Below are 12885 nucleotides of genomic sequence, written 5' to 3' on the forward strand. Positions count from 1 at the left end.
TTTTTGAAAATTTAACCGCAAATTTAATGCGAACACAGTTCGAACATGCAATGTAAAATTACATTTAAATATATAATAAACTCTAAACTCATTGTTTCTTGTTGAGACCAGCGAGAAGTTTAGAGATTTCTTTCTGCATCGTCACAGCCTGATTGGCCAACAACTTGGCCAACATCGAGTGCTTCTCAATGGTGGACACCAGTTTCTGCTCGTCGGCCTCCAAAGTACTTTGAGCACGATGTGCGAGTTTCTTTGCGGAAGCTAAAGCACTGTAGGCCTGACTTAGAGCCAGATTGATTTGCTTTTCTGCCGTCTCATAGGCATGCTGCAGCACTTCAATTTGGCCAGCATTCTCTCTGTGCACCTGCTCAATGCTCCGCTTGGCATCCGACAGCAGTTGAGCAGCTCCTGTGGCCATTTTGAACATGTTCTTGGCAATCTCTTCGGGATCTCCTTGCGCTTTCTGTTGCTTACCCAGCTGTTTAACATCTGACGAAGATTTGAACTCGTTGCTGCCTTCATCAGAAAGCTCCGATTTGGGAACTGTGGAACTTTTAGTCTTAAACAATTGCTTCTCCAATGCAGCTGCAATTATTTCATTTTGTGAGACTTGCTTCGGTTGCACAGCTGGTTCAGTTTTGTGATCAGAAATCTCAATCTTTTTGCCATCAGACGCTTGAACCTTATTCTTATCGAATGCCTCAACTTTATTCTTCTCAGTGTCAAACTTTGGAGCTCGGTTTGATCCCAAAAATATCTCATTCTCAGCTGTGAGACACTCCTGATGCATTCCAATTATGGTATTGTCATCACCTGAAGCTGGAGTTGAAGTATTTACAATACTTGTTGGTTGCTCAGCATTTGCTGCTGGCTTTACTATTGTATCAAGCGAAGCTTTCTCATCTGGTTTACACTTGTACTCCTCTTTTTTAGGCTTCTTGCATTCATCTTCGCTCTGCTTTGCTAACAACTTGGCATCGTCTTGTGTTACGGCTTCTTTACACGACTTTTCTTCATCTGCACTCAGTCTGCTAGCTTTCTTTTTTCTCCTGATATTTCTGGTAACAAACTGAATCGACATCTTCGGTTTTCTTTTTCTCCTCATATTTCTGGCAAATATTATCGGCATCTTCCTTGCTTTTCTTTTCCTCATATTTCTGGCAAATTGTTTCAATTTCTTCATTTTTTATCCTGACATTTCTGGGAGCAGACTGTTTCACCTTCCTCCTTACATACTGTACCCTTGCCCTTTGCCTCTCTCGTCTTTTGCTTAGAAATCTGTTCCTCCGGATCCGTTTCTCCTTCTATGGTCAAGTCAACGTGTTGTTCTTTAACATCAGCCTTGGCCATTTCCTCACCTCGAATTATGGTCTTATTGCAAATCTCAGGTGAAGCAACGTCTCTAACCGCTTTTCCATCAAGAGTCTTAACTGCATTCGCCGATTCTTTCTTCTTTCTTTCTGCTTCAGCATCCTTCGCCACCTGTCTTCGCTTAGCTTCCCATTTCTCCCACAAATTCTGCAGCACAACGATTGCTTTAGATCCTAATTCCTTGACTAATTCAATTCCTTTAGAAGCTAATTCTGTGACCTTTTCTGTAATCTGACTTTCGGTTGATTCTTTCGGTTCAACCTGCACAGCTTGTACTTTTTCTTTCTCGGGTTCTTTAGGAGAATCAGCTGGCTTCTTACTATCCACTTCCTTTCCCTTATCCGGCTTCTCACTGCCAGCAGGAGCATCTGTAGGAGGTGGCTTCTTAGGATCAGATTTATCTTTCTGTGGTTCCTTTTTCGCCTCCTCTTCATGAACATGCTCCACGTTGGGCAAATTCTCCTCGACAGTGTGCGGCCAGAAAGTGGGTTTATTTATAAAATCGGGCGCCTCATTGGGATGGGCAAAACAAAACTCCTCCATGGTCATTTCGGAATAGGGTTTCATGCATTTTAGCTCATCCATTTTCAGCTGTAGAAGTTTGATGCGTTCATTGGATGCCTCTTTAAATTTCTTAACTTCCAATTTCACTTCCTCCGTTTGCTTTTCCAATTCGCCAAAGTATTTGGAAAAATCAATCATGGAATGACGATTCGAAAACATGCTGTCCACATTATCGTATTTCTTCTCGAAATCCGTCACCCAATCAACCATTTCTTTCCGCACATTCGTCTTGTAATATTTCCAATCGATAGTTGGCATTTTATCTGGATATTTGCGCACACGACTTTGCAAAGAAGTTGGAATACATTAAATCTGCATTGAGTATAGAAAGAACTAACTTACTCTACGTATTCATTGTGTTTGTTGGAAAACTCTATTAAATTTTTGCGCTGACCCGGAGGAACTCGCTGGAAAAGCTCTGCAATCTTGTCCGCTGAGCATCCCTTGATCTTGGTGCCCTTCCTGAAACACTTAATAAAATCCTCCCACATACTCATGTTGATAAAAAATAAACTATATATAAATATCTATTTGTATTATTACGTGTGTGTTTTAATGTAAATTTCTGTTGAATTAACTAAAATTCATGAATATTTTTATGTGCGTGTGTTTTGTAATTCAAGTCAGTTAAGTCTAGGGTATGTTGACGGTAGCCAAATGGGCCATTAAACCTAAAATTTTGAGCACTTCCAACTCAATGAGTCAGGCAATAAAAACTGGCAGTTACGAGTTTATACGATCTAAAAATTGCATATTCATGCATTTTCAATTAAATCAAAGTCAGGCGCAGCACCAACAGCAGCAACAGCAGCAGCAACAACTAAACAGTTGACAAACTGACAATAAAATCGAAAATTAATTCCATGTCACAGGCAACGCAACTCCTTGGTCCATCCCCCATCCTCCGATGCTTTGGCTCGTGTTTCATCTTCAGATTCAGCCAAAGTTAAATGTAATTGCATAAGCAGTGTGAGGAGCCAAAGGGGTGTTGTTGAGCAGAGGAAAGTGGAAGGAGGTTGGACATGTAATCGAACGAAATGAAAGTCATAGCATCGAAGTAGCAGACACCCAGACACCCTCTGGGCACAATGTGCACTGCCAGCTTGCTAGCTCAGTATGACAGACAGGCGACCATAGGAGCACCACCTCCTCAACTCTCCACACACAAAATGCTCCAAAGTGACAATCGCAATTTATAACGCAACGAAAATGGGCTAATGCCAATTCTCCAGGTAATTGTCGGTATCGGAGCAGTTAGCAGGGGTGCGAGATGCAGGAGATGCGAGAGTTGTGTGAGATGCTCAACAACCCTTGACAGCCCAAACATCCAAACGTCCTTTTGCCAGCCTGCCAGCGAATATGGAACGTTGTGGTAACGAAACAGCTGGCGAGCGAGCGCAGCGTCTGCGCAGTTTCAGATTCGCATAAAACCCTTGAATTGGACTCGGCTGTCAGTTTGACAGTTGCCAGTTGCCAAAGGCCGCTTCCCACCCCCGACCAAAGGGACGTGAATCACATTGAAACAGCTGCGCTGTGTTCTCACTGTGCTCTCTCTCTCAGGAGAGCAGCTGCCCAATAGGACGAAACGTTGCGGAATGGAACAGCACACGCAATGAGAGCGCATCGACTTCTCCGTCTGTCATCGAAATTCGTACGGTTGTGGATTTTTCGTGTATATTGTTTTTATGCTAAAAACCCAGTTAAACATTAAGTAAATCAATGCAGTTAATCAATGAATTAGTGCACTTTGTGTAGACTATGAAATTAACTTAAGAAAAGTGCTGCTAGTGCCTTAAATCAAAGTCCAGAACTCAGAAACAAAAGCAGAGAGACGCTCGGCGCGCTCAACGCGTCTCTTTGTGGCCCTTCTATTTGTGTATTATACCAAATTGTGTTTACATTTTTTCTGCGCTGCCAAAACATTCAATGAAATATGCTACACTTTAACTACACAGCTGCATTTGTTAATAAACTAAAGGGATTTTAGTTGTGCTCCTTATTTGAGTAAGTATCAGTGTCGTAATACAGATAATTTATACATTTGGATGTGAGCAAATGCTGCATAAATATTCCTTTTGTATGTGTGTACACACACTTGAGCGTGAGAGTGTATGTGTAACTGTGAATGTTTGTGTATGTGTGGGTACACTAGTGTGCTGCTATTGCCAAGCAAAAATAGATGGAGTATGCAAGATTGGCTTGTATGAAGGTATTTCTATCAAAGGTTGCCAAGAATATTAGCTTTTCATATATTTGGAAAATAAGAGACTTCAATATAGTCTCTGCACATTTTCCAACATTTTTCCGTGCTTACTATATTTGTACATGTCTGGGTATTTGCAATTACCTTCTATGTCAAACATCTGACTTTGCAATATGTTCTATTATTCCTTGCCTTGCAAATATTCAGAAATATTAAAAAGGTCTGTGATATAAATATTTTTTTCTTAACTAATACATTAATAATAACAATTTCTTCCACAAAATTATATTCATGTATTTATTTATCATTATTTTTAACGTTGAACTAAGTTCTAGAATACAAAGTTCATCTGAAGAATCTGAGTTCCTCAGGCTGTTTGCAAAATTTTAATTTGCGCCTATTGGTATTATTTTCAAATATTCGTAATGCCAAATCTATTTTTTAATTCTTAAATTGAATTTTCTTGAATTCTCTATATTATACTTATATTTAGATTCTAATACTAACTTAAACAATAGTCAGAAAATCGTTTTAACATCAAAAAGATGTTTCTAAATTAAAACTTTTATAAAATAACATATATAAGGGATATATACAAGTGTCCATATTTAAAGAGAACAAAAGAGAGATATTTACTCTTTGGTCATTTGTACTTAAGCAGATTAACATACCGATAAACAAAAAACAATGGAAGGAAATAAACTTAAATTTGTCTTGCAAAAACATCAGTGTAAACGGTCTATTAATGTGTTTGTGGTATATTGTTATAATGGTAAATTTAAATAATGCAAAATAATGCCTTATTCCCCTTTGGAAGATAATACAAATGTACTTATGTTAGTATGGTTTAAAATACTGACCTAAAAATGAATTCTTGACACTTTATGTTTTAGCTTCTTTATTTACTAATGTAGGTACTTGTTTATCTTTATGCTATTTACTGCATAATTTATGTAGTCAAATAAATTTTCTTTATAAAATATATATAGTAAAATAAATAAACTTATAAGATAACAGGAATTTTAGGTTTATTAGGTATGCGATGTGTCAGTTATTTTAAGGCCGGCTCTCGTTCCTTACAACTCTGATTGTCTGTGCTGTTTTAGTCCTTTTTTGTGGAACAAATGAAAGTGTAAAATTTACACAGAAACTTAATGAAATGCATTAAAATTCCGACCGCCTAAATGAAATGAAATTGTACAAATAAACTAATTGCCTTGAAGGATACTTTACAACTTTGGTCAGTGGCAGCAACAGCAGCAACAGCAACAGAGCGGAGAACAGTGGCGAGTTTTAGGTATGAGTTGAGAGTAAGTGCCACTAAAACGTCAGCAGCTGTTGTTGCTTTTTTGGCTGTTGTTTTGTTATTTTGTTATTTTGCTGGCCGGAAGCAAACGCAGAGCGCAGACTGCGGAATAAATACAATTTGCGGCAAGCGGATAATGTGCAAAAATAAATTTCCACAGCGGCTGATGGCTTAGAATTTTAATGTAATTTATTTTGTGGAAACAAACAGCGTAGAGCGAGAGCAAGAGACTGCGAGAGAGAGAGAGAGAATGGGGCCAGTACAGTAAATAAAGTATGGCCAACATAAAAATTTATGCGTTCAAATTGAAAATACGCCAACACTCGAGATTCCCCGCTCCTAATGCTGATGTTGATGCTGATGCTGTTGATGTACTCGTCCAGAAAGAGAGAGAAAGATATATGGAGTAGGACTAGTCGAGTTTGTGGATCGCTTCGTTAAGCCTTTCACGCTCGTCCAAAAACTTTAAAGTGCGCAATTTAAATGAGCATTTTGCTTGAGGCCCTCAGGCGTGGCATGCAACGTTGGCAGACTAACCAAGTAGTCACACTCACTCACTCTGGTTGCTGCCACACTATTTATGATACACACACACACACACACACAGAAGAGTCAGGGGCAAGAGGACAGTGCTGGGTGGCTGGCGTTTTTCCTTAGTCCGCCCCTTGCTTGGCTGCCAAGTGATTTTATGCTAATATTATGGGTCATTGGGATTTGCGCACAGCAAAGTGCTTGTTAAACATTTCATTAGACTTAGTGTAAATACCCGCGGTTAACAGGCGCTCGTAAAACTTGCCACACACCAACACACACACATACACACCATCTTACACTCACACACACACGTGGTTTTGGAGCGTTTTACATTCGATATTAGCGAAAGTTTCTAGCTGAACACTTTGTGAAAATGTGAAAATGAAAGTGGCTTTTATGGGGCGGCTTTGTGTTATGCTTTGCATTGGCATATGGCAAGCCAAGCCAGCCCTGCAAAATAAAGCTCAAATTCAATCAATATTCTACAGCAAAGTATGTGTAGTGCACGTGTATGTGTGTATGTGTAATTACTCAGCATATACCAGCAAAAGATGTTCGAAAAAATCTAAAATATATTTATCAAAATCCCAAAGCCTGACCCTCGCAACGACATCAGCAAAATGGAAAGCCAATCTTCCACTGCTGGCCCAAAAAATTTCTCTCACTTTCACTAAACAACATACTTCTAAATATACTACATACGAGAGTAGAGAGTATATGTGCTGTATTTTCGGTGCTCGGTTATCCTGCGATAATGCCAAATCATGTCAGTCGCACATGTGGCCACATTACGTTTATTAAAATCGTGCCCGCTGACGCTGACAGAGTCAAAATGCGTTTTTGATCAACTGCCGCGTCACTGGAAACTGTAACACGAATGGGAAATGTGCTAGTTATACGACTGACAGATACCCTGTAAGAGTTCACCATCTAGATGCTGTAATAAATGATATTTCTGTCACTGATTGATGTTGTTAAAAAGTATGTAAACTGTTTCCAAACTGTTGCTTGCTTTGGCAAGCTTCTTTTTTTGCTGTTCTTTTCTCCACAAATACTCTGTTTATTTTTTGCCGCCCACGCTTGGTGACATTTCTGACATTTTGGGCACAAAGCCAAAGAGATTGACTTTAAAAATGCAGTCAGAGTATATTTCATATTATATATGTACTGCATAGGGTATTTTAGAGCGTTGACAAATGATTTGCGTTCATCTAAATTTTTAGATTTCGCTTCGGCTGCATGAAAAATGGACAAATGGGCGTCAGTTTAAAGCGTTAAATTTACGTTGCGGCCGCGTAGCCAAGTGAGTGTCTGCAATAATTGGAAAATTTTCATTTGTCCTTTTGCCCTTGCGAATGACATAAGGCCAAGCAGGCCACTCGGCGAGACAGAGAGAAAAAGCGAGTGAGAGACAGAGAGAGAGAGAGTCAGAGTGGGACAGAAGAAAAAGCAGCTGTAGGCGCATTTGCCATCTGTCACTCTGGCACTTGTGATGAATGTGTTTGACGTGTAGCCCCAGCGCGCCCACGAGCATCGCTAACGGTGATGTTGCCCGTTGCCCGTTGTCCACCGTCCACCGTCCTCTCTTTCCCGCTGACTGTTACCATTACCAACCAGTTCCAGTTCAGTTCGCATAGCCATCGCCACGATGATGAAACGCACCGCAGCGCCGCATGACGTTGCATACTTTGCGGCGCGCGGTCCTCTCTGTGAGTGATGTGCCCGGCTTGCCACCAAGAGCAACTGCAAAACGCAAACGCGGACGCGGATGCGATTGCGTTGGCTACGGCCACGGTCACGGCGAACACGGTCTGATTTTGTGCACGTCAGACAAAACGAGACGACGCTGCCTGTCAATATAGTCAACGTTGAAAATATTAATGATTTGACTTCATCTTCGCCTGGCAAATTGTCCAACAAATGCGAGACGCGTCAACAAGACCGAGTCTCACCCTCTGATACAATTTCTTAGGGGAACTTTCTGAAGAATTAATACGAAACATAATTATGAAGATGTTGGCCATTTTTTGTTTACTAATTTTATAATTTATTCTCATTATAAATTGATGGATTGAATTTTCGGCAAATAATTGTAAATTATCATAAAATATAAAAGATCATTATGAAAAGACTAAGAAACAATAAATAAAATGTGTTAAATTAATACAAAACATAATTATAAAGATGTTGGCAATGTGTTTTTTTACTAACGTTATAACTTATTTTCATTAGAAATTGATGGATTCGATTTTCTGCAACATCCAAATAATTTTCAACGTTTTCTTTTCATATTTAATAATGTTATCAAATGTATAGAAAAAAATATTAGAAACAATAAATTAAACGTATGAATAGTAATGTGTCTTGGTAGTATCAAAAACATATTTTCTATTTCATTTTAAATTATTCCATCGAAGAAATAAAACTTAACAGATATTTGGTAATTTTGTTTTTCCTAATTTTATAACCTATTCCAATTATATTTTAATTAAATGAATATTCTACAACTTTTATATAATTTTTCCTTTATTTTCATTTTGTTTGTATAAATTTTTTCAAAAATACTCCAGCATTTTTTAAATAAAATTCAGCAAGAATAACAAAACTTTATAAGGAATCAACAAGCAAAGTAAAATCGAATTAATTCATTTGAATTCTATATAGCTTACAATCTAAGTTTGATCAATTCTTATATTAATATAATATTATCTGATACGTTTACAGACAAATTCAACAGTAATCAAATTCATTTTTGAAGAATATTTTTTTATTAATAAATAGTTTGTTTCTAACAACTAACTTTCCAGTCATTTTACCATGCAAGTAAACGACTGGAGAACTTCTAATAATAGTGTTATTTAGCTAATGGCAGAATCGTGATTGTTTTCTTAACGATATGTTATTTTCTTTTGCAGCTGCAACTTAGCTGACAACACTATCGAAACAATCCAGAATACACAAGCATATGTATGAGGAGTAGTTACACAAGTACAACTACTTGCCTACTACATTAAAGAGTGTGTGCGAGAGAGCAAACAGTGGCAGCAGCAGCAGCAATGCAAACAACTCGACAAGTGCAACACCGGCAGCAACAGCAGCAGCCACAGCAACAACATGCCCAGCATGTGTGGCAGCAACGCCAATGGCTGCTGTTGGCCAGTGTCCTTATGTTGACACTGTTCACGCGCACCATTCAAGGGATTACCGAGGAGCTGTCACCAGGTAAGTGTGTCCAAGTGTGATTACAAAAACAAATGCATCGAGTTCTCTTGCCTTTGCACAACAATGGGTTCGTGCTCTGTCCCGGGTTGCCATACATTGTTGCATTATAATCACACCCCACAAAGAAGTGTTTCACACCTGATTGGCCGAAGCCTTTTAGAAAAGCAAAAGCAACATGATAAACATCGCACAACAAATATACATTTAGCTGTGTACAATGCAATTTTAAAGTGGGTCAGTAAGGAATAATTTTCTTAACAATATGTTTAGAGGTTTCTAAGCGAGCAACAAGAAATGTTGTTGTTGAAGATATAAGACGAACTTCTGCACTATAGAGAACCCATTAAATATTTGTAATATATAGTATATTTTGAATGAACTACTAAATACATATACCAAATATAACATTTGGTATATTTAAGCGCATTAATTAGGTATATTTAAATGTAATAGTATATTCATACACCAAATGTAGTCATTAGTATATTTACATATGTTATCACTACATTAATTTGGTATATTTTAAATGTAATATTATATCAATATACCAACCATAGCCTTCAGTATATTCTTGTATTTGTTTCAGTGCATTAATTTTTTATATTTCAAATGAAATAGTATAGAAATATTCCTCTGATATATTTTAGTATTGTTTCAGTCGGTATATTTCAAGAATAATACCGCATTGTGTTGCTTTAATATCTTTACATTTTTGTATTGAAAATGTCGAGCACATGTAGCTTTCTTCATTGTTTTATATTTATGTACTTTCTAATTTCATAAATAACCCATAATTTGAAATCAAACATTGCGCTTGATTAATTATTTATTTCTATCAATAAGTTTGCCATTCTCATTGTCTATCTCTGTGCGTCAATTTCTCTACCAATCACAAGGAAATTAATCGTATATCTAAAGTAACTTGATATTAGGAAATGTGCTTGATAATTGATGAGTTCAATTCCAAATAAGCAATTGGCTATTATACAAATGGAGCAATTAACCTGCAGCTATCTTTAAGCACAACTTTGTAGCAGTGAACGAACTTGGATATCCAATTAAATTACTCTTATTATACATTTATTTTAAGTAGACAGCTTTAGTGTGCAATGAACCTTTCTGCAAGTTCAAATCGAGCAAAGTTCGACTGTATAGAAATATATAGTATATGTGCTTGTATCCGTCTATCTTGTTCGAATTGGGAGTCCACTTGTAAATTGAAAATGTTTTGCATTATTCATAAATAGCTGCAACAATTGCATTTGTAGACACTGAAATCGACTTGCAATTCCAGTCCATTGTTGTTGCCTCAATGATAAGCTGCAAGGCTGAAGCTCCATCTCTATCTATTGCATATATATCTGTCTTTATATCTGTCTCTGCTCGAAGCTCTGTTGTGTACGGCTTTCAATGTTAGAGCTCCGTTGCCTGGAAACTTCAATCAGGTGGATGTTGCTCATTTGGCAGTGGCACAATAAATAAACAATGACAAAACAACGAACTCGAAGCAGCACAACATAAGTACATCAATATTAATTATGCAAATGAACGCTCGAGGCTCGCATTTGGACCCAGATTCAGAAACAGAGAAACTCACTACAAGGTCCAGTTTCAATTTTACGTTCTTGTTTCGAGTTGCAGAGTTGGAGAAGTGAAAACCTTGGCATTCGGCTGGCTTAAGCTCATTATATGTGCATTAGCCAAAAGTGTCAGTCTTGCTTAGTTGTTAGTGTTAGGCCCCCGAAGAAGTAAACTCCATTAAAAATACAACCCAAGTGCCACACAACGCGCACACAGTCTGAGCCCATTTCACAAAATTTTCAATTTTCTTGGCCAGCTGGCACACACAACGGGGCCAAGAGCAAATTATGATGAATGCGGCACGCTTTGACCCAAATAAATTTGTCAATTTATCATTTGCCTAAAGACGAGTTTTGCCAGATTCGAGCAACGAACTGCGAGAGCTGAGTGCTTCAATGCGGTGCCCGGATTTATGCCACTCGAAGCAACAATTGGCTTTACTCTCGTTTTTTCGGGGTTTCTCGGGTGGGTTTCAAAAATGCTGCCATCTTATGATAATTTGTGCTACCCCAGCATATAAATTCTTTTGTTGTGCGGCTTCGGCTTCTGTTGCTTTTGAGCGACGGCTTCTTGCCACAAACTTGTGCGACATCAACAACGGGCATCAAGGGCATTTGTTATGAAGTCTGTGTCTTTTGGGTCGGATAAGTGTCGGCTTATGCACTTATTAAACAATAATAATTGCAAATCATTTTACTTGACTTGTGTGCTGCGGCTGATGCCACTTGATTGCGTGTGTATGTCATGTATTTCAGAGTGTGTGTGTGTGTGTCTTTGATTTGAATTAGCAAAATTGTCTTTTGGGGTGTTTGCCTCGAAAAATAATGCTAATCAAATAAACGTATTCCAAAGTATTTTCAAGTAGATTTACAACTTTCTTGGCTCTCACACATGTTATCCTTTTATGCCAAAGATTTCGTAATGTTTTCCAATTGTTTTTGCATCTGGAAAGCACTTAAAAAGCTGCCAACAACATGTGAAAGTGCTTCAGATTGCCTCCCTACTCCATCCCGAACTTTTCTAATTGAGCAATGAACAATTCGTTTAAGTTTTCCCAACGCACACACACACAAAGTAGAGAAATGCCAAAGTTATGATAGAACTTTAAAGTTCTTTAGTTGAGTCTTGCGGCCATATTTATATTCGTCTAACAATTAACAATCGGCAAATGCTAGAAAAGTGGTTGGAAAATGGCAGCACTTAACTCAATTCAAACTCAAACTCAAACTCAAACTGAACTCAAGTCACTTGACAGCATTTTTTATGCGAGGCATTAATATTACTTTGCCGTCATTCTGGAATTTATATTAATGATCTATGAGTGCGTATTAAAAAATGAGATGAGCAGGACGCTGCTTGAGATGATTAACTTTTAAGGATGGGTATAAATGGCATTAAGCGGATCTTTTTGTCTAACAATGCCACCGATAACCCAGAGAGAGACCCCCTCCTAAACTTATTATTATTAATGAGAGCACAGCAAAAAGCGCAGAACAGCAGCCACAGCAAAGGGGAAAAAAACGCAGCGCCAAAAAGGTGCGTGCGCGGCACCTTTACAACCAGAAATTATAAATGTCGAATAATGAGGGACGCTGGGGATCAAAGGGAGCGAGAGGAAGGGAGGGGAGAGCATGAACATCAGCAACACATTATATATATATATACATTTTTGGTGCGGTAATGGTGAAAATAATAAAAGGGAATTATTAATATGACAAAAGACAAATGACTGATGCTGGGCAACGGCAAGCCAAAGGATACTCCAAGCACACAACATTCCGAGAGTAAGAGAACAGCTAAGAGGGGGGAGGGGAGGGAGGAGAGTAACCACAGACAGGCAGCGCTACAAAGACAAACGGCCGGGCCGTGGCCTGTGACAGGGTTGTGAGAGTGTTTATGGTAGACAGAAAGCGAGAGCAAGGGAAGTTGGTTAGCTGCAAGGTCCTTTTGACTTCACTGTCCTGTGGCGAATTGAAAATGTGGTTTAGCCTCACTTCTCTCTACTATATAGATAGATATAATGTGCGTGTGGCGGATGGAAAAGGATGCGACAACGATGTTTGGTCCCTTTTTCTAGTTCCGAAGTGCGGAAGGGGGCAGAGGT

General features: G+C 38.4%; 2 protein-coding genes across 2 annotated transcripts in view; one reads left to right on the forward strand and one right to left on the reverse strand.

Annotated features, from left to right (window-relative positions):
- On the reverse strand, window positions 1-2548 carry LOC132791882 (uncharacterized). The gene is given in 3 exon segments (XM_060800991.1): window positions 1-1185; window positions 1188-2218; window positions 2278-2548. Coding segments are annotated over 3 exon segments (2283 nt in total). The 5' UTR covers window positions 2433-2548; the 3' UTR covers window positions 1-88.
- A 1076-nt stretch (window positions 2549-3624) lies between these two features.
- Window positions 3625-12885, forward strand: part of LOC132789708 (semaphorin-2A) — a 51884-nt gene continuing 42623 nt past the window's right edge. Inside the window, exons 1-2 of the mRNA XM_060797921.1 lie at window positions 3625-3939; window positions 8894-9200. Coding sequence (XP_060653904.1) covers window positions 9035-9200 — 166 coding nt within the window. The 5' untranslated portion in view covers window positions 3625-3939; window positions 8894-9034. The remainder of the gene's footprint in view (window positions 3940-8893; window positions 9201-12885) is intronic.

The sequence above is a fragment of the Drosophila nasuta genome, chromosome 3 (assembly GCF_023558535.2).
Source record: "Drosophila nasuta strain 15112-1781.00 chromosome 3, ASM2355853v1, whole genome shotgun sequence".
NCBI lineage: Eukaryota > Metazoa > Arthropoda > Insecta > Diptera > Drosophilidae > Drosophila > Drosophila nasuta.